Source organism: Molothrus aeneus, chromosome Z (assembly GCF_037042795.1).
Source record: "Molothrus aeneus isolate 106 chromosome Z, BPBGC_Maene_1.0, whole genome shotgun sequence".
Lineage (NCBI taxonomy): Eukaryota > Metazoa > Chordata > Aves > Passeriformes > Icteridae > Molothrus > Molothrus aeneus.
The window spans coordinates 58,571,806-58,594,916 of record NC_089680.1 but is presented as its reverse complement, the minus strand read 5'-3'; the positions used below and the strand labels follow the sequence as shown (position 1 = coordinate 58,594,916).

Sequence of the window (23,111 nt, the reverse complement as noted above, 5' to 3'; positions counted from 1 at the left end):
TACCTTTTCTACGAGCTCAGGGGACCAGTTAGCTTGAGAATAATTTGTATTTCTGAGGTCAAAGACTGAGGCAAAAAAGGTGTTAAGTACCTCAGCCAGTATCACATCACAGAAATCACTAGAACTATAAAATTTGCCACATTACATCAGTTTTGCTTCATTGAACATCTGTCACATTAGATACATACATACACATATATGGATCTGTTCTGGTATCTTAATTTATGGAAGTCATGATCAAAAGATTCTGAGCATAAACTATTTAAACACTCAGCTGTTCCTGGATTTTAATCTTCCCAAAATAAAAATATATTAATTTGTGTATTGTTTTTCCCAGGACCTAAAGTTCAGAGGTTTTACTCTCAGCTCCACTCATTTAAGAGAACAAACACAATCCATGTCCCATGATTGGTCCTGGCCCTTCAACTGTGCCAATTGCCAAATTTATAGCTGTGTATCTGCACTGGGGGCATGGCAACTGCCAACAGCCAAACTTCTTGTGCAGAAGTTAAGAAAACTATCAGATTTAGGTCTGTAGTGATACAGACCTCTGGCTTTATTCATTTTTAGTTTCAATTCAGGCTATTTCAATTCAGGCCTATTAAGATATGGGCAGGCATCCAAACTGAAGCTGGTCCTAAAGAAAGACAATATGAAGAAGCTTCAGCAGGCACAGGACTATCTTGCTTCTTAACAGCTCATCTGTCTTCTGGGTAAGCATATTCTTCATTATATATATTGGCCTCCATTTTGTGAACAGCATTCATAATTATTTTTAATATCCAGGGCCTACAGATGGTGGCCACAGAGCAAGGAAGTAAAATACTATTTTTAATGGCTTGGAAGGTTTCTTTTGTTATTATGGGTACAATCGAAGCTCATTTAAAACATAAAACTACCATAACAACATCACTGAGTTGTAAATAATACATCCTTGTTAGAACTAATTATCATATTATTTTGCCCATGCTATTACTAATTGCAATAAAGAGAATGCTTATGGATGTATTTCTACGTCTATAGTTTCATTAAAGTCTGTACATGCTCTATTTTTCTACTGACTTATCTACAGTCTATCAAGCAGTGTGAGCACATCCACTGCAGAGTGTGTCTTTGTTTTCATGGTAATTCACTACTGCTGTGAGGAGCTGGCTGCCTGTCTTGGAAACTGAAATCTTCTCTTCATGTAGAAAACACAAACTATGTAGGAGGCAATACCAAAAGCTTACATGCATCACCCTGCCAGTATCATTCACTCCTGCTTTGAAGAGTCATCTCCACTGTTGAAAGGATGATCTTTGCAGGTATTGCATTCTTGTCTTTTACTCAAGTTAAAAGTTGCCAGATTTCACTTGTAGCCTTGAGGGACACTGTCCAGGTGTAGAGAAAAGTTCAGATTTTATCTCCTATGTATTTACTTTTTCCTGGCCAAACTACCTATTCCTTACTTCACTCTCTGACCTTGCCAAGTGTGGGAAAGCTGCTTACTGCTGGCAAAATTTTTACCAGCCACTTCATGATCATAGAATCTGCTACTCCCACTACACATAGCAAAAGCAGAACAGTGGTTGTGTTTGTTCAGCTGCCAACTCAATCCCCTTTTAGACATAATTTTCAAGGCATGGGATTACTAGTCAGAGTAAGTGGTAAAAAAGCTATAGTTACACATACTGCAGAGCTATCCAATACTAAAAAGTTAATCTTTTATGCTGCCCACTTCCTCTATGTACTTATTTGTCTCCCATCCTTCCACTTCAGCATTTTTGTCACTTTACACAACTCCTTCACAACTTCAGTCATTATTTCTAATCTTAGCTTCTTTCTTTGTGCCACAGATTCTAATGAACTTTCAGGCAAACCAATTTCATCCACAGGAAAAAAAAAACCCAGAGAACTGCTTGCAATAGTCTCCATTTGTTTTTTTGGTGGGTTTTTTTTGTTTGGTTTTTTTTGTTTCTGTTTTGTTTTTGTTTTTTGGTTTATGGGTTTGTTTGTTTGTTTGTTTGTTTTCAACAGGATCATCTTTTCAACACTGTGAGTATCCAAGATTAGAATGAAATAATTCATTGTGCACTAGATGCATCCACCACCTAGCTTCTACAGAAGCAGAGCAACACTGTACTGAAAAAGCATCTTTCCTGTGTGATAGAACAATGCTCAAAAAAACAGGATCAGCAGCATCCTAAGGAGTTGCTTTCTGGTTTGTTAGTATGTACTCTATATGAATATATAGTGTTGAAAGTTCCCATCAGCTAGTCTGCCCTTCCTATGTACAACAAGGATACTTCTACATAAGGTAAGGACTGTGTATGTAGCAGATGTTCAATGCAGACATTGCAGCTGACAGACCTTTCTTAGCACGTTTCCAGAAAAATAAATGGGAAAAATATACCTTAGATTATTAGGAGGTATTAGCAGAAGTGATAGTATTTCTAAACTATAGATACATTTGAATTTTTGGAAGCAGGACTGAAGAAATAGCCAAGATTCATTCTCCTGCTAACAAAACAAAAGGCTCCTGGATATGAAATAATTCAAGCATTCTGAGTGGTGTTCACATGCAGATAATATCTTCTGAGGCCTCTTACAGCCTTAATTATCCTGAAAACCTGATGTCACACAGAAGGGAGACCACAACCCTGTGCTTCAGAAACATCATTGCTCCCTTTGTAGCTGAGGCATATGGTAGTAGTCAGACTGGCCTATTTTGGAAGCCAGCAGTTGTGATGGAAGTATCTAATTCTGCAACAATATCCTGACTATAAACCTCTTCTGAGAAAAACACAGTTATGTATTGCTTTCATTACTATTCATTATAACTTTCCCCATTATCTCACTAAACCTTATTTTTCTGAAAATAAGTGTTATAATCAAGAGCTAGAACTAAAGATCAAAGCTAAATCAACTTTTTAAGCAGCATAATTATTTTTAATCAAAATACAAACAAAACTAAGTCATTAGATAATAAGCACAATATGGTTTCTTACATTGATCATGAGTCAAAGATTTCATACACAGTCTAAATCAAGGGCTCAATATTCCTCCAGGCATTTATCAACACAATGGAGGCAACGCCTCATAATTAATACTGTGCCAATTTTTTTATATATAGATTGAATATAGCAAGCGGTACATATGAATAAATATTGGGGTACAATACCTGTCCAAAGTTAATAACACAGTTTCATTCATTTCAGGTATATCATCAGCTTTAATAGTAATGTTGATTGCAGTATCACTTTGTCCAGATAAAAAAACAACAGAGCCATTAAAAGGACTTATATCATCCTGTGTTACTGCCTTGTGATTAGGACCAGATGGTCTCAAACTCCAAAACACAGTTGCTTGACCATCAGTCCCATCTCGATGCAATGCAATGGAAACCTGTAAAGAACATGAGTCTGCTGTGACTTGCAAAACTAGATACAAAAACAATTTACCCCTTGCAAACTACTGTTTGAATATGAGCCTCAAAATATTCACCTCTGACTTATATCTATGCATAAGATCTGAAATCAAAGATGGTATATCTATGAAGATATATACTGAATTGTATATATTTAATCATTTATCCATTATATAGTTGGACATGTATGTTTATATATTCTTAGTGGAGGTGGCAGAACATTAAAATGACAAATCACTTAACACTCATGAACACAAAAACCCTTCTATGATGGATTTAACCAATGCCCACCTCATAAAGACAACCTAGGATTTAAATCAGCAGTTTTATTATGAGGATGAAAAGCAGCTCTCTGAAGCAGGATTTGAAGGAAGATCTCAGTTAAGACAACTAGGGGGAAAAAAGGGGAAACGTAAGAAAAAATATTTTATAGAGGGTTTCTCTGGCTGGGGTTACAGCATTCAGATGGATGATGATGCTTTTTAAAATGCTTTGGGTATTGAGAAATACAAAAAAGCATTATTTATTAGAAAACAGACACAGCAAGCCAAACTATATATTCACATGTAAGTGAATTATAAAAAACACAGACACTTTCACCAAATTTGGGAGCAAAATCAGTCCTACTCCACAGAGTGTTTTTGCAGCTGGTGAAAGAAATTAAACTGCAGCATCTTTTGCTCCATCTGAGCATGAAGATTTAACCAATTCTAGATTCTAACAGAGAAAGCAAAGTTCACCACACTTTTCAGATGACAAACACATTAATCTTGCTAGCAATTTCTACCTTTTTGGTTTTATAAAGGAGGAGAATATTTGAGATAAGATCAGACTTGGAGGATGGATTTTTTCTCACGTTAATTTTCAAATGCTATAGAGGATATAGCAAACTTTGCTTTCTCCAAATAAGTTTTCCATAGTAAAGGACAATATAAAAATATTTACTTACCACTGTAGCAGGTGATTCTTCTGGTTCAGAAAGAATAATTGGAAGATTGCTAGTAAAGCCTATTTCTCCATTTGCAATATCTGGAGTAATCCTCAAAGAAATATTTCGAATCTCATCTAATCTAGGACTCACGGGTGGGACAAGAGGAATTCTATTCAGCAGCTCAACTTTTTCCAACTGTGAGAAAAAGTAAGAAAAACTCGAGAAATAAGAAGCCTGAGTACCAAGTAAAAACTATTCTAACATCTTGGAATAAGTGTCATATGCAAGGAGCAAAACACCTCCAAGATAAATTTCTCCTACCAGCACCATTTCTACTACAAAAATGTGTAGGTAGCTGTGTAAGAAATTAAGTGAATGGTATTGAGCTTCCACAGCAGAATGGTATACCTCTCAGACTAATCATGTACACAACTAAATGTACATCGAGGGACAATTAACTTTCTGAACTGAGCATTTCCTTACTAGATATATGGATTGGTCTGCCAGATTGTTGTTTGTACTTCAGTTTTTTTGTCATGCATTGATAAAAATCTGTTGAAGTCACTGGAAACATAATAATTTAGACACTCTCATGAAGCCAAAGAGTGACTCAATCTTCTCTCCTCAGTTAAAAAATGAAAACACTTCTCTATTTACAATAACTAATATGTAGAATTTAATTCATAATTGAAAATCAGCACAAGATTTCAAAACTGTAGTGTCCTCTTATATTACCATATTTTTGATAGTTTATTTATACTAAGAAGAAATAGAAAATCTTTGAATGGAAAATACCATTCACTTAGCCCATCAGAACCATTGACATGACTTTCCTTGTGTTAATTGTTTTAATATTCCTTTCAAATATAATTTATAACACTATCAGATTCTGTCTGCATGGATCATAATAACAGATATTTCTATTACCAATTTATATATACTTCTGTAAACATTTCAATGGTGCATGAACCATCAATGAGAACCACCTTTCAGCTCCCATTAGGATGTTTTTGCTTGGAGTTATTAGGTGCTGCCACACAGGTTTTGGTGGAGAAGGGGAAAATGACCTTATTTAAATCTATTATTATTGAGAGGAATAGCAGATTAGCTGTGGGTCTGCTGGTAGATAAAACTAGCTCTGGAAGATAAAAGAAACAATGGGAAAGATTCCACTGATTGATGAATGGAAAAAGATATTTGCTTTTACAAATAAACTTTAGGTTTGCTGATAAACTAAATTAGACATTGAGAGATGAAAGAAACAATGGGGAAGAAAAAAACCCTAAATTTTGTAAGAATTAAAAATTAAAAGGGAGGGTTATACATTAGAGGGAAATCTTTGGGAAATCTTCTGTATCAGGCGTATCAGGAAGTCTGTACCTCTCCAGTACCTCAGCCAACAGGGAAAGAGAGAAAAGAAATGCAGCTGGGAAATTAGGATAAAAAAGTAGGCAATGTCCTCCAAAAATTTGAGACACCCCAGGGGAATGCCCCATGGCCTCTCCCTTTATTCAAATCAATAAAAGGACTCCTCTGACTCCTTTTTGGACATAAACCTCTGGTGTTTGTGGATTAATTTTCCTAGCATTATGAATCATCCTCTCAACTAATGAATTTTTAATCCCTTTGATTCTTTAAACCAATTTATATAAAATACTTGGACTGTATCATATTTTGTTCTGCTGTTATTCAAGTAACACTCAAAAATATTCAAGCACATTTTATTTGATGATAGATGGGATTTGTTTTATAAATACTGTAGTTAGAAATTGATTCTCAACCATCCAAGCTACTTATTGGGATTCTGAGGAACAAAGAGTGGTTCTATTTGTTTCTTTCTTTTCTAAGATTTCTTTTAGAATAGGTGCCAATTCTCAAATTAACACCATGCAGGTGGACCACTGTTGTGGTTGTTAGCTCAGTAGAAGTTCTGAAATACTACAGAGCTGAAAGAATTCCCTTTGTTACTATCTGGATAGTAACTTTGAGATTAAAGTAATAATTAATTAAATATTGTTTTTTTTTTTTTTAATTCATTGTTTCCTCTTAAAGCAAATCAGTCCATGAGGGAAAAAAGAATGCACTGTGAATCAAATAATGCCAAGCAGTTTACTAAATTAGTTAATCTTCTTGTCCATACCAAAAGTAGTCTACACATTATTTAATTGAAGATGTCACTGAAGAAGGTTAATCTCATATTTCCAGTTCCTCTATCTGTTCTCTTGTTGTGTTTATGCTTCATTTCTTCATCCCTCCTTCCTTCCCCGATTTCTGAGTTGATCCTTTATTGGGCCTAGTACAAACTTTGTAATCTCATTCTAAACACTTTTTCTGAGACTAAAATTTATTCACAATGTAGAAGGATTGTCATAGTGATAAATAGGGGCATTTTTCTTCCTGTTTTAAGGAATTATTTGTGTTAGAAGTTGCATCTCATTTTGTGCACTCAAAACATTTTTATAGTTCATGGAGAAAGTACAGAACATACACCCCATCTCCCTGGAATCTGCAGTTTGAAAAGCCACACCAAAAGTCTGCATATTGAAGTACTTTTTACACATCTTGTCCATAGTCCACACTGCAATGTTATTTGTAATCTATCACCTGAAAGGAGCTTGGAATTAGATATTTCAAGTCTTCTGTCAATATTTCAGATCACATGAAGAAGGTAAAACACACAAACCTATTCTAATATTTCAGAAACATATTCCCTGCCTAGCTGTTAACATAGAAAGAGCGTGTGCAACTAAAATGATAATACGATTTTGGCAATATTTTTTTCTCTCTCTTTTTTTTTTTTTAATAGAATGTAGGGGAAAATAGATAGAGGGAAGAAATCTTCTCAAGTAATTAAAACATTTTTGGTACACTAGAAAATAAAGAAAAAAAGACCAAATTTTACATTTATGATTACACATCAACATCTCTGTTTGAAAACTTTGAAGACACCTGACTTAAAAGGAAAAGACTGAAAAGAACTAAGAAAAGACTTTGAGATTTATGCTTTGGTTGTGCCAAGTCACCCCTTTGTCTGTATATCAGGATTGCTTCCCGGACTCATGATCTTAGACAGTGGCAATAGTTAATCAGGGGAAGTAGAGATTATGCAGTAGTCTCAAATGCAGATGAGAAAATAAGTATAAAAATTACTGATTACAGTGCCCAGAATCTCCCACAGCAGCATATCTGAACAATAACTTGCTAACATGTATGCAAACCTGTTTTTCTCCAGTGAAAAATGAAGAAAAAAAATTATTTTGGAAAATAAAAAAATCTTTCTTTAAACATTTTTGTGGAAAACCCATTTTCTTTCAAAAGCATAATGTTAGTGTATTTTTCCAGCCAACCTTACAAGCAATTACACAATCTCCCTTCTTACGAATTCAGGTAGAGAGAAAACAAAACCCCACAAACAAACAAATTAAAAAACTCCACAAACAAAAACAAAAACACAAGATGAAAAAAACCAAAAAACCACATACAGGGAAAACTAGAAGAACTTTTCAATTACCTGGTCAAAGTCGCACATAAATTCAACATATGTTTGACTATTTAAATTTTTATTTACTTTCTTTTAATTTCTAAAATCTCTCATATTCCTGTACTTTAGGAGCCTTAATTTGATTAAATCAAAAGGCAAAGGGTAGACAGAATAATATACGAGAAAATGTAACTAGCTACTGCAACACTGATATAATTTTGTTAAATTTCATAATTAGTAGCTGAATCCTATTACAACAGTGTATTTTTTAAAAATTATGTAATTAGTATATAATTATTAGGAATAAAGCTCCTTATAGCTTATCTGTGGAAGCAGTATCTAAAATAAAATAGTTTTCTTGGCTACAGAACTAATTGTTTTTCCTTTTTTTAATCAGGCAGAGTCATTTTAATTAAGTTAAAAGTGAAGGAGCCACTACTATTTTATATCCTTTATACTACATGGGCTAAAAAACCACCCCAAAAACAGCTGAGATACCTGTATGACAAAATGAGCTCTATTTTGAAGAAATGCATCATTTCGTATTGGTATATTTATAGTAGCTTGTGCTTTTCCTTCTGGAAAGATGAGAGTACTTCTTCTAGACATATTCAGAATGCCACCTTTCGCTCTCTCAGGATCCAGAGCTCCAGCTGGAATATACAGTGCAGTATAAACCAACTGCACATCTCCAACTGTTCCTCCTTCCCTTGCAAAACTCAAGGATAAAAAACGTCCCATTGGATTACTTTCAATCTTCTGATTCTCCAAAGGATGGAATTTTATTAGGCCATAAACATCATCACTGTCCTGAATGTAAAACAGAAGCTGCAAACCAGAAAACAGCATGCTGCATTACTCTTTACCATAGTTTCATGCTTTCACAAAATCATCTCCTGACAGTCACCACACATTTTTTTCCTTAATCTCCTTAGGCATCAGGAAAGAAATCAGATGGACAGCCTCAAAGAATTCTTTATATACAAGAAGCATTGCACTGACAGTGACAACTGTCCCACTATGCATCATCACATAAGCCACAATGAGCTCTGAATTACTGATTTTTTGGTTCAGCAGCCAAAGTGAATAATTTAAAAATGTTTTAGATTGTAAAGGGTTTCATTTTATTCACCAAGCTCATTCCAACCATTTTCAAGAAAGACAAAGCAGGGATTTGAGTCACAGAACTGTCAGCAAGTCTAGCCATCCTTTATTTAATTGTTCATAGGTTACAGTCTTAATCACCAAAGCTTCCTCTTGAAGCTGTTACTCTGTAAACATTTCAGTAATCATTAAAACAGCAAAGGAACAAGTGAAAGTAACTTTCCTGTCTTCTGTTAGAAAGCAGTCACTCGAGACAGCATTTATTCAATCCTAGCACATTGGGAATAATCTGAACGGAATTCTACCACAGTAAAAGGGTCTGGCATTGTACACTATACTCAGCCAAATACTTTAAATATGGCTCTATACACTAAGATTATATTAAGGATCACTTTCTTTGATTTTTATCCAAGACTAAACCTTTTAACCTGTTCAGATAATCCATCAATCAATGTTATTAAAACTGGTAATGTCTTTACTACTCCAAATACCTTCTCCAAGAGAATTCTAAAGTAAACTTACCTCAGATGGCTCACTGACTTCTGCACCTCCCTGTATTGTATAAGCTAGGAGTTTCAGAAGATAAGGCTCTGCCTCTTCTGGTATATCATCATCAATAATGTTCAGATGAAGTGTCACCAGCATCTCTCCTTGAGCAAAACTTATCTCTCCTGCCTCTGGAAGTAGGTCTGCAGTCACAGGTGAAGGGTCACTGCTATTTCGGATTATAACCCAGGAAACAGAAACATTTCCATGTGTTCCACCATTTCTTACAATTGTGATCCCTTCAAACCTATGGTTTTGAATGAAAACAAAATCCCACAAACCATAATTACTACTGGCATGTATGATTACTAATTCCCTAAAATATTTACACTGACCTACATGGTATAAATGCTTGCAACTGACATTTGACTCAAGGCTTACAGTTTGCGAAAAAATAATACATATGTAAGATTTGAGCATTTACGCACAAATTCTCTGTAAAATCTCAGAAGACACGTGTTAGATCTCATTTTCTTTACAGCAAGTAAGGTACTCAGAACTGAGTGGGATCTTGGCATGTTCTATATTTGTCTTGCAAAATACAAAGAAATTTAAGAAAACATATTGCCTATTCTACAACATGAACAGTTATGAGGCATGAGCATTGAAATTATGATCTTGGATGTACTATTTACCCCTGTACTAAAAATATATTCAGCTACTGATACTTATGATACTGGAAATGTCATGTTACCTACATCTGACAAGTGCAACTACAAAAAAAAATCTGGAAATCATGACTTACAAACATCTAGAAAGCAAGATTCATTTCTTTACTGTGTATAAAAAAAGAAAGATGAATACTCAAGTGTTGGGCTCTATATACCATAAAATATTCTTCCAAAATTTCTCATATAATGCCTTTTTGAGGCATTATTTGTTTCTTTGTGGATGAACAACCAGTCGTTAGTCGTGGACATTTTTATTGAGATTATCAATATTGTGTATCAGTCTGCCTATAAAATTTGTAGAGAACTTTGATTTCGGTCTCTAAGTGAAATTACAATCATTTACATTGGTTTTGAGTTTACGGTAACTATTTAATGGGAGAAGCTGAACACTTTTTTTTTTCTTTAATCAGAGACTGGCTTTATAGATAGTAAAAACAAATATACACCAAGGGTGGAAGACAGATATGTATTTCCCACTGAAACTGTGTGTAGCAGTATCACAGCTTTACTGGTTCTACCTTTAGATTAGGAGTTTTCACTATTCTGATAATGTGATTGAATAATTATGGCTTATTTACATATAGTTTATAGATATTAAAATACTTTCTGCATGATTAGACATTCCCACTTCCTTGAAATCCTTGTAAATATAGCTGATGATAACAACACACTAAGTGATTACTACATTATATTTTAGTAGTGATTTTATAATTACTTTAATGATATGCTAAGGAGTCTTAACAATTACAAATAAATCTCTTAAACTGACTAGATACTAGATTTTAAGATCTGCAGTACCTTGAAATTTGATCTTCATCAATGATAACAGTATGAGTGAACAGAACACTGTGGATTGACAGCACTCCATAGGGTTTATCATTCGGCTGGATAGTGACATGAACCACAGATGGATAAATCAAAACAGCATCTCCCTGCAAAGTGTCTTTAAGAAGCATAATCTGAAAGGTCTCAGCAATTTCTGGTATGGCATCATCAACAATCATAAATTTCAAATATGTTTCGTGAACTAGAGGTGGGAAAACAAGTGTTGTATTTGGCTGTAGATCTAGGAAGTCTACATTAAGCTGTGCATGTGCAGTTGAATCCCCAGTTATGATGGCGTAACTGACAGAGACTTCATCTTCATCAGGTCCAATTAATTTTCCAGTGACATCCTTACCACGAACCACTTGGATTGTTATCACTTCATCTTCCTCAGGCACCATATAAGCATTCTGGACAAAATGCACAGGACTGTCATTTTTCCTAATATTAATCCAGACAGAATTTTTTGTGTTGTTGATTTCAGCCCCTCCCTCCACGGTCTTCAGACAAACAATAAAGATTTCATCATTTTCAGGTACCTGGAAAAATAGTATTCGCAACTGTGTGTAAGTCCCATTTCAAATATATGAAGAACGCTTAATACTGAGAAATATGTTTTATGCATTTTGCAGACGAGTGAAATTATACTAGCTTGAAATTCATTTCATATTAAAACAAACAAGAGAATAGTCTTGCTTTTAACTAATGCTATAAATCCTTTTTCAAAATTTAAGGTCTCTATTTTACCTAAACGTACTTCTGAAAGAGAATAGAAAGTCAAACCAAATACAAATAAAAATTACTCAAGAATCAGAAAAATCTTCATCTTTACAGATTGAGAGTATGAGAAGACAAATTGCCATTTTTGAAAGCCACTTCTACTTGGAAACAAGTGTTCCATTCCATTAATTAGATTTAAATTTTATTTTTTTCTGATGTTGATTCTGATCTACCTATATTTGTGCCTGAGAAAATACAACAGCAACTTCTTTATAGAACCTACCTTGGCCCATCCATCCCTATACAATTGGAATCGCTACAAACCCAGACAAAATTTCCATCACGGATCTGAGTGTTTTCTTGTTCTTACCAATAATTTAGATTTTGGTACTTCTACAAAACAAGTGTTTAAAACTACATTTTAGTTCTAGCTATTTCTTCTCCAATAACTGATGCAGGAGACAATAAATAGCTTATAAACCACAAATTACAGAATTAAGGATGATATTTCTGTTTTATATTACTATATTGATATATATATATATATGGACAAAAATGGTGTGATGTGATTCCTGGGTATGTGCAGAGCCAGGAGTTGGACTTGATGATCCTAATGGGTCTTTTGGAATTCTTAATGGCATCTTTTTGACCAATGAAAAACCCAGTCAGACTTCAAAGACAACAATATAAAAGATTTTCAGTGTTGATTTGCCTCTTTCATTTTCTGTTAAAAAGTTTCCATTATTCCTCACTAAAAAAGGAAATATACACAATAGAATTACAATAAATATACTACTGTAGAGATCAGAGCTGCAGTCGCCTAATTTTTGTAGGAAAAAGCCTTTGCAATTCAGAACAATACCTGTTGTTAAGAGTTTTTTCTTAACTTCAGATCTTAACAGCTCAAATTACGTTCTGAGAGTAACACTGAATGCTTGTGCATTCCATCATCATCATCAACATCATCAATAAAGGATTTTTACACAAAATTAACCTTTTGTGTACAACCACAGAAGACATCCAGAGAGTGGACCACCACAGCTATACAGATCAAACGTTGAGTGAAAGAGCATTAGAAGAACCTCTCAGAGGAAAAAAAAACACATCTCCCCACAAACCAAATTAATTCTTTTCATATATAAGTTACAGAATTAATACAACTAATCTGAAAGAGATATTTCTACATGGCAGTTTGGCACAGTCTCTTAAATACTAGTATGAGTATAGACTTGGGAGACTATTTTCATAATTAGCTTAAAAGCTTCCCACTTTTATCACAGACACTTTTTTTCCCCCTATGTAATTTTTTAGTGAATTTCCGTATCAAGTTGTTCAGTATCACGTTCACACAGAAAAGTTAAATATAGAAACGTCAGTCTAATAAGATGAACATCTATGTAGTTAAAGAACATCATCCTTGACAATAGAAGAACCTCACTATTCCATCTGAATAAAAATATAAAGCTTTCTTGATTATTTATACTTTTACAGTACAGCACCTAACAGATCTAGTCAGAGCAGTCAGGGTATATTCAGAAATAAAAATATTAATTGATGAGAAATACAGAGGCAACATTGAAAAGATAAAATTATAGCCTACACAGACAAAACTGAACATCACTTTATGAAGCAGAAGGACTTGTAGCCCTGTTTAAGCCAAGCATTTTTATAACATAATATACAAAGTCCCTCCAGAAAAACTGTCAATCTATACATCCAAACCAAAAATTGTCAGTTTTTACCTGATCGTCAAGCACTGTTAAATTATAAATCAACACTGATCTCCCAGGGTTAAATGTAATATTTCCCCTGGCTGGACTGAAGTCTTCTTCAGCTGAGTTTGGTCCATCTTCTACCTGCAAATAATTGGTTTTTATTATAAGAAATATATAGAGCATGCATAAAAATCCAGTACAATAATCAATATACAGTGTGTGAAATGCATAAGAAATTGCTATTTATTCACTCCCAATCGTATGCTCACACATTCCATTGTGAAAATCTACTCTTTTTCAGAAGATGGAGTAAATCAGAGTAGGCACTCTGAAGAAATTATGTATTATCAGAGAAAGAAATCTACTTCCATACAGGCCTTTTGAGAACTCTTTGGTATCTACTGATGCATAACTGACTCTTTTAAATAATAAAAAGGATAGTCCTTCTTTTTTAATTTAACTAGCATTTCCTAATCAGTTCCAAGACAAGACAAGATAGCAATTACTCATTTTGTGATTTTTCTATCTTGATTTGAGATACTAAGGAAATTACACTTAATACTAAAGCCTAAAAAAATAGTAAGACCCATAGAGGCAATATATTAGGATTTTGTTTTAGAAAATCTTGTAAATTTTTTTCAACATACATATAAACTACATTTTGAGATTAACCTTGATAAATTGTGCAGAGAGCAGAATTCATTGGATTAAAAACAAATATATCTGCAGTAAATAACATAAGAATCTCTAAACATTATCTATACATGCTGTATTTAGCTTGCAAGAACATCCACTAAAAATCTTTTGAGATTTTGGCACATCTAGATTAAATCTTTGATGACAATTGATAAAGGAATTTTGATATGAAAAAGAATTACCTGTAATAGAATCAGAACCAGACAAGGAAACAAAAATCCCCCCTCTCACAATAAAGTCAGTAATTCACATGAAGTATGTGACTAATGGTAAATATTCAAGTAATGATTTTGAAAGGTTGAAATGTCTGGGAATCCAAACTGCAATCTTATAGATACAGAAATTCACTTAATATTGAGCTCTACATTTACATGTTTGAAGATGGCAAAGGCACCTTGAAAAGAGTCATGTGTTTATAAACTCTGAAAAATATACAAGATATTTCTTGCACATCTTGTTTAATATATTTACATTTGTCCTAAATTAAGCAGTTAGATAATTGCAATATTTTCCATTTGAAAGGTAGTATCTTCCCATTTTATGAAATAGAATTAACAAATGCAGACATAGCTATTTAGTCCTTCCACTTTTATAAACACTTAGATAAGTTATGATTATGGCCTTGCAGCTTCATCTAATAGTAAAAGGTAAGATGCTTTTTTGATAAACTCACCTCAAAACTTACAATGACTGTCCCGTAGGTTCCTCTCTCCCTGATTAGAGTGAGAGGAACAAATTCGTTTCTGCCCCTAGGCTCATTCACTGTGATAAAGGCAGACTAATGAAGAAAAGGGACAGGCAATCAGGCATAGATCAAATATCACAGCAGACGGAAGAAATTGTTACCATAGAAATACCAAACTCCCACAGACAAGTTAATCCAATCTGCAAACCAGTCTGCTGACGGCATACATTTCCTAGCAACCAATTAGTTCAGCTAATAGAAAGCCTGAAAGGTTTGAGATAAAAAAATTATCATAATGTACGTTGAGTGGGTTTTCTTGGTTTTTGTTGGTGGTTGTTTTATTTTTTTTTGTAAATGAGTTTAGTTACGATACACTAAGTAAGCACTGGCATATGAGTACTGGTCATATTTACAGGAGTTCCTAACCCTATTAAAAATAGTTTTCTCCATTAAAATCTCATTTGTTAGATAACTAGACAATGGACTCTGTCTATCAAACCGTTGTAGCTGAGAGATTTCAAAGATTTACAACACTTCAGGGAGAAGCATGGATTAATACTATGGTGCTAAAATTTTTTCATATTGGATTTTTTCAGAGAAGTCTTCTAAAAAGTTTATTGCCACAATGCCAGCAATAAAGCAGAGTTTCTCTTTCTGCTAACACAAACTTTGTATTATTGCAAATATCCTCCATATCACTAGTCACACTACTGTTATCCATGGAAGGTATTACATTATGCATAGATCATTATTGCTGCTCTTACAGCTTGAGAGTTAACTATAAAATTCCTCACTTAAGATGGGAAAAAGGTATATATTCTTAAAATTCCCAAGTCACCTCTTTAACTTTCCAATTATATTAGTCCTCATTTCCTTTACAGTACACTGAGGGGCTGAACAATTTCTAAAAGCTTTATATTTAGATGAGCAACACAGATATTCATCCAAGTTTGAGGATCTCAGGCAACATTTCAACACCTAAAAGCATACAGAAATATTAAAGCTGTATATATGTATGAATTGCATACATATGTACGAATTATCTCAAGAGATGTTTTCAGAGATGTAACTCAGAATCTGTCTTCAAGGAATTTGGGTGAATAACTAACCAGCATCTTTGACAATTTCACCTTTATGGTTACTAAAATGTTCTAAGATATACATATAGAAAGTCATACCATGTTAAAAGAAATTATTCCAAAGGCATTGTCATTTGATAAGATTGTTACAGTGACAGACTTGGGAGTGCCAAGCTTTATCCGTGAAGATGGTTTCTACAATTAAAACCAAAATAAAATATTAAGTATGGTAACAGAAAAAAAAGGGCATTTTGATGTTACTGTCTCTTAAGAGTTAATATTAGCTTACAAAAAATGTATGTCTTTTTATTATATATCACAATGACAATTGTTTAAAGCAATAGAATCACTAAGGTCATTCCTAATTACTGTGAAAATACACTGTAAACAGTTAACAATAAAGTGCTTGAAACAAACTGCAAATGATTAACAATAGTCAAGCAATTAGTAACAGCATATCAATAGAGAACCATACACGAATCATCTAACACTGCCAGGTTGTTCTTTTTCCCCTAACATTTGTATAAAGCTAAAAGCTTGAAGCTATTATAGTGGGATACCAGCTAAAGGATTTCCTGGGACAGCAACTATAAGAAGCAAGTCTTTATAGCATTGCAAAAATGAGCTAGATTTACAAATCAAAGTGAGAAGGAAGAGAAAATATGCATTTTTATATTCACTGCAAACATCCCCACAGATGTGTAATATTGGCAATCATATAGAAACATTTTTTTTATGGAATTTACATCTTACTTAGTCATGAACTGTTAGCTAAAAATATATGAATGTGAACCCCTCTCTTGTAGCATAACTCCTGTGAGACAGAACAATATGAAGAAATTTATTGGTAAATATTTATAAAATAAATTGTTTGGGTTTAGATAAGTCATATTTAACCTCTGCTTCTGGACGACAGGAAGTCATCCTCTTTTTTTGCAACTTCCATCCTCTCCTCCATGCACATTCAAGAAAACAAGAAAACATGAAAGGCTCTGTCTTCACAATCTAACTCTTCTGGGCTCTGGTACACCTTCAAATGTCCACAGGTTGAGCAATGCCTGCTCAAGTGTCAGGTGTAGCAACATGACACAGAGATATCCACAGAAATGCAAACTTTCTGAAGAGCAATGAGCATCATCCTTCTTGGATTGCAGATTTTAGCTCTTAACTACTACTGTTCATAAGCAGTAAGACCACACTGTAATTAGTGGCTTACAGTGAATGAATGAAATACCATTCACCTATATTAGATTATCCACTGTTTTCTGTGGAATAGATACATTGAAAAATTGAAACTTACCAGTAATGTCAAGTGAAATGTGAATGTTTCATCAGCCTCTGGAAGATCATCATCACAGACAGATATATACACGGTTCGGTTTGTTTCTGTATCGGGTATAAATGCAGCTGCATATGTGTCAAAAAAGTCTCCTGTGTTTTCTCCATCAATCTGTAATAAACACACAACAAATGCCATCTCCTTCTTCTTCAATGTTCTACATTACCATTCTAGTCTTATTCAAAAAGACTTCATTCCCTCTTTGCTGCACTAAGTCTTCCTCCTGGACATAATTCTTTCCCCTGCTGTCATAGAGTTAATTTCTGGACAGAAGGTACATAGATAATAACCCATTTTATTCATTCTGAATAAACAGGTGAAAAAAATAAACAATAAAATGAATAGAACACTTTCTTCAGTGTTCAACTATTTATGACTTCCTTCCCTGCAATTTGGTATCTTTTGCATAGTGTAACATATGAAAAGGTTTTTTATTGGAAAAGCTAGCCTCTACAGGAAGCATAGATCTATACATCTCATAATACTCTACATGAATTAAACTTACCTTAGGATGTAACTGCCCTCTGCCTTCCATTCTAAGTACTGGAAGGAGCCTAGGAATTCAACCTAGATTAACAATTTGATCATGAAAGCTGGCAAGATTAAGTCTTCTAAAAAGAATTTCCCTCCTTTCATCTCAGTCAACAAAAGAAAATTCCCCTAATTCTACTGTGAGTTAGGTGTTTAGAGGAGAGATTACAAAGGCAGTCATGTAAAAACAGCAAAGGGTCTCGACTAAGTTTACAGTTGGGCACTGAGACTAACTGGAGAGAAGCCACTGAACCAGCATAGCTAACACACCTGAATCATCCTTCTTAGAACCTAAAGGTTTGAAAGAACCATTATGAAAAACACTATTCTTCCTCTCAGAAGAGTGAAATTAGAAGTTCAGAGAAGAGGAAACAAAGAGGTTTTTGTCACTCTCACTTGTCTCTCTTATCAGTCACACGCAGAACTCTCCATGTATTTGAGTCACAAAAAGCAGTTTAAAAAGTTATCACAGTTACTGAGAATATAACTGCCATGGTTTCTTACCGACACAATTGCTGTGATGTTAGCAGGCTTCCCTGTCCTTTCAATTACAAGGCGTATAACAGTCGTACTTGTTTCATTGACTACAAATTCTGTTTGTCCACTGAACTTCACTTCTGATTCTCCAGATGTGAAATGAATGAGTAATGCTAAAAGCAAATAAGCTAATAAAGAAGCAGAGGGCATCCCTATAGAAAAAAGATATTAAAATAAATTGTAAATCTAAAATACATAAAGCATTTGTGGTTGACCTTACCAATCCAGTTGGTCCCTCTCAAATCTTCACATACCATGATCATTTTGTGAGTGTCTGAATGAGATAAAAACATGCAGAGGCCTCCACTACAACCAAGACATAAAATGTAAATATCATGTTTATCTAATTCTACTTTTATAATTTTCATTTAGTGATTTTCTAGACAGTACTTATCGACTTCTTCCAGTGAAGGAATAAGGAGCTTCTTTTAAGAAACAATTTTTTTTTACATTACCAAAACTGTTTTAATTTTTAATCAACAATAATTAACTTCAAGGTTGACAGTTCAATTTCCACTTTCTTTGCTCTCTAGATTGTCTTTAAAAACACACAAAAAAATTACAGGAAGGGTGAAGGGTTGGATACTTGCAGTCATTTCACAGATCATTTTCTGACATCTTATTCATCGTGAAATATCCTCACGCATTTGAATATGTATTTGAGTCTTATCCCATGTCCTTTCATGTGTTCCTGTCCCGAAGAACAGCTGTGCTACTTGGCCATTGCAATCTTTATACAGGCAGACTTCGATTTTCATTTGTTTCTGCACAACATCTAGTATTTTCTGTTAGGTTATGCAAACTTAAAACCAATGTTTTCTTTTACATTATCAATTTCTCTTACACCAGAGTCCTGTTTTGTGTTGTAAAATTCAATTTCAAGTCCCAGGGAAGTCATCTGTGAAAGTGTGATACTGTAAAAGAAAAACTTTTAAAAGAGTCTGGCACCACAACTTTCAAATTATTGCATTGTTCTGCAGAGGCTTATATTGCACAGTGCTGACCACAACTGAGAACACGGATGCTGGATAGGGCAGATTGCTATCATAAGTATCTTAGAAGTTTTGGAAAAAACAAGAGAACAAGAGAATTTTGTGCTCTAAACATCAAAATGCATTGCAACATCAAACTTTAATTGAATTAGCTCCCTCACCAAGCTTCCGTTAATCTGTAATCACCATTTTACCCTATTACTCCTTAAAATTTCTGTACAAAAGGTACAAGCAGTATTTGTGCAATTAAATATTTAAATAAAATGTCAATTTGCTTAAAATCATCCTTTCAAGTGTTACAATTACGAGAAAAATCTGGTCAATTGCAGTTGTATAAACTGTGCATAACATTACATTAATATTTGCACATTAATAACATTTAAGATTGGACATGTTTGCAAAGCAGTTTGCTCTCATTATCTGAGTGGCAGTTATGAATATTTAATCATAAATCATCACTAAAATGGCAAATGTCATGCGTACATTAAAACACATTTTTGTAAAATATGTAAATTTGAATCAGAGCTGAGGTCCAGCACATACTCTGAATGATTTATGTTTGCAGTCAGATAGTTTTAATCCTGGACTGAACAGATAATAAGATAGCCTTCAGACCACTTTAACTAATGCAGCTTCAGAAAGATTTCTGAAGTATTTGATTCATCTTTCAACAAATTCTGTCTGGGCAAGAATAAATTTTATGTTGTGAGGACTTGAAATAAAATGCTTTCAGGCAAGCTAAAGAACAAAAAGATCCAAAGGCTTATTAACTATGTACAAATTGGAAGTACAGTCAAGAAAACCATCAATGTTTTCCAGTGTACCTCCAAGCAAAGTCTGGTGGATTGATAAAGTTAGTTGATTTTAATTACCTGTAACAATAAATTCATCTAGATCTGTTGAACATCACAGAGGGAACAGTGAAACAAAAAAAAAGTACGAGCAAAAAATCAGGACTATTTTCTCTATGAAAACAGCTACTCTTTTCACCACCCACTTTTCACACCCACCACTTGAACAATTATGTCTGATTATTTCTGAAAAAAATGTCAGTAATGATTTTGCTGCATAGCTTTACACTACTCTAAGCTTCTATTACCAGGAACACAGTCCTTCAAGATATCTATGGCTCTTACTGGGAATTCAGTATGTAACAGAACAACAGAAAGAATGCTTGATTCTCACATATCTATCCATTCAGTAATTCTAGTGCAGCAAAAACTTATGGTGGGAAGCAAAGATAATATATATATATATATATATACATATATAAGCCCCCTGGAATTTAAAATTATCAGCACTTCGAAGGTTTTTTTTCCTAGTTTTATGTGGAACTGTTCTGAAAAAACAAACAAACAAAAATTCCCTTCAAGCAGGAAAGAAAAGAGTTACCTAACTTTTGTAAACTCTCAGACAATTACACTCTGCAGAAGCAGGCATCATCCATCCTAAACTGAGGAATTTGTTGACCTTTTAGCTTCAGCTGTTACCTTGTCATAGACTTTGCCAATACCTTCCCACGGTAAATGCTTCTAGTAAATAATACTGAAAACATGATCCTTGAGGGCAAGATTACAAAGTTTAGAATTACTTGAATTCTATTACTTCTACTAGAGAGCATACTAAAACTATAGGATTACTCCTGTGGAACAAGAGAAGTTTCACAATCATACCATCAATTATTCAACTGGTGTGTATCCTCCCTTGTTACATTATTTGTACTAAGATTTACTTTGCACAGCCTACCAGAAGTAGTTTTTACTCTATTTATATAAACTACACTTTTAAAATTGTGATTTCTTATTAAATTGATACAATGTAATATAATGAAAAACCATACACCAAGACTAAGAGAATGCTGGACAAATTTATTCAAATTGTTGAAGACATATTATAGGTCCCAGCATTTTACTTAACTAAAAATGAACTCAGTTCATACACTAAATTCCTACATTAATTTATATGGGAATACAATTTGTTTTTTATTAATTATATTGCATAAAGTTCAGCAGAAGCCTTTGCAAGATCATGGATTACAAGACTCTTTCTTATTTCCCTCACCTCATTAAACCACTGGTGACCCTAATTTGTAACTTATTTTTTAAATTAAGATGAAATTCTAGTCCTTGTTCACTGCTAAATTTTGGTAAACCATCCATTTGGTGATCAAGTACTCCCCTCTGTTTCAGCTAAATATTATTGAGTTCATTTCTCTCCATCCAGGATATCGACATATTCTAGTTAAATTAGTTTAATATGCCAAAGTCATTGCAATGTTTTTATAACAATTACAAGCAATAGAACATCACACATCTTTAGAGTAGGTTCAATTGATTAACTATATTGTTGTCATGCTCTCACTTAAGCCATTTCAAACAATCATTTGTAGTACCAGTGGTAGTTCCAAACAATGCTATGTACTGAGGCCTAGATGATGTTTCTAAGTGATTCATAATAAAATTTTCTGGCATCAAAACCAAACCATACCTTTCAAATAATAATCTAGACATTTTAATGGTATTAAAGAATTTTAAAAACATCCCATTCTTCAACCATATAGTTTTTAAAAAGTAAAGAAATCTAACTCAGAATTCTGAGTCATGATCCCTAACACTTTCTTTTAGTATGCATCTTATGGCAATTTTTGAAGCAAATTTGTATTTTCCACTAAAATATGAAATATTAGTGTAGAATTGAACAAATCATATACTGATTCCACACAGTAATTTCCACAATACTATCACAATTTATATAATAAATAGCACTTCAATCTGTTGTCCAAGGTACACTTACGAAACTGGTGAATCATCAGGATTAGCTTCCTGTTCCCAGTCAGTTTCTGGAACAAATTTCAGATGAAGACTTTAAGGTTTATAAGGAATGAATGGTCTTTTCAGCAGATTTTTACACCAGCTTCTGTGCTTAATAAACTAAACCCTTAAGAATGAAAAGAGTTCCTGGCTGTTTTCTTTGAAGTGTGAGGGAATCTATAGCCCAATGGAACATGGAGAGACCAAGAAGGGAAATGAAAGGGCTGCTCCAGATTAAAAATCTGAAATGAAATAAGCATAAAATGCTGGACAGGAAATGGGAAGTGGCAAAAGAAAGAGAGTTAATGAACAAAGTAGCAGATGGAACAAGGGATTAAATATTCTTTACCTCAGAGTTTGTCACTGCTGTTCACAGGAGAAGCAACGAGCTGAAGAAGCACTATTCCCATCCAGCAGCTACAACCTGATTTACCGCTTGCCCATCATTAAACAACTCACTGTATATTTCTAAAGCCCACAAACACAGACAAGCAAGAGTAAGTCCACTTTTCACTGCCTGCCCTTGTTTACTTCCCATGATTACAAACACCCAGCCAAGCCAAACATTAAAAAACTGGCATGCCTAGTACTTTGCATTGAGTACAGCATTACAACTATCAATGGTTGCCAGAAAGAAGTCTATTCACAGCAGAGATGTCAGCACCAGCAGCATCTTTGGCTGAACACAATAGAAGACAGATACATGTGCTCTTTCATACATGAAGTGGCAAATCTCTGTAGTACACAGGAACAGCATAGAGCAAGAAGTTTCACAAGGTCATTGCCACTGCTGCACCTGTTGTAGAAACATATTGAAACCCTCCATATTTACGGCATTCTTTTATTTGAGGCATTCTCAGAACCTCTTGACATATACAACAGTATTGGAGAACAACCTGGGAAAGCAATAGGGATTATAAAAACTTTGATTCACTAAACTTCTCCTTTTTGTGTTGTCAAGGCTCCAAATTAAAGGAGATATATTTTATTTCAGACTTGTTTTTTCCTTGCCTCAAAGTTCCTGCAGTTCACATATATGAAAA

At 34.0% G+C, this 23,111-nt stretch overlaps 1 protein-coding gene across 1 annotated transcript in view; it reads right to left on the bottom strand.

Annotated features, from left to right (window-relative positions):
• The window catches only part of ADGRV1 (adhesion G protein-coupled receptor V1), a 276,070-nt gene that overhangs the window by 243,548 nt on the left and 9,411 nt on the right, over positions 1-23,111 (bottom strand). The window contains exons 3-12 of the mRNA XM_066568694.1: positions 18,234-18,418; positions 17,160-17,309; positions 15,959-16,054; positions 14,769-14,873; positions 13,427-13,540; positions 10,938-11,503; positions 9,445-9,715; positions 8,317-8,646; positions 4,356-4,532; positions 3,161-3,384 (exon numbers count right to left, since the gene is read on the bottom strand). Of these exons, the coding sequence (XP_066424791.1) occupies positions 3,161-3,384; positions 4,356-4,532; positions 8,317-8,646; positions 9,445-9,715; positions 10,938-11,503; positions 13,427-13,540; positions 14,769-14,873; positions 15,959-16,054; positions 17,160-17,309; positions 18,234-18,418 (2,218 nt within the window). The remainder of the gene's footprint in view (positions 1-3,160; positions 3,385-4,355; positions 4,533-8,316; positions 8,647-9,444; positions 9,716-10,937; positions 11,504-13,426; positions 13,541-14,768; positions 14,874-15,958; positions 16,055-17,159; positions 17,310-18,233; positions 18,419-23,111) is intronic.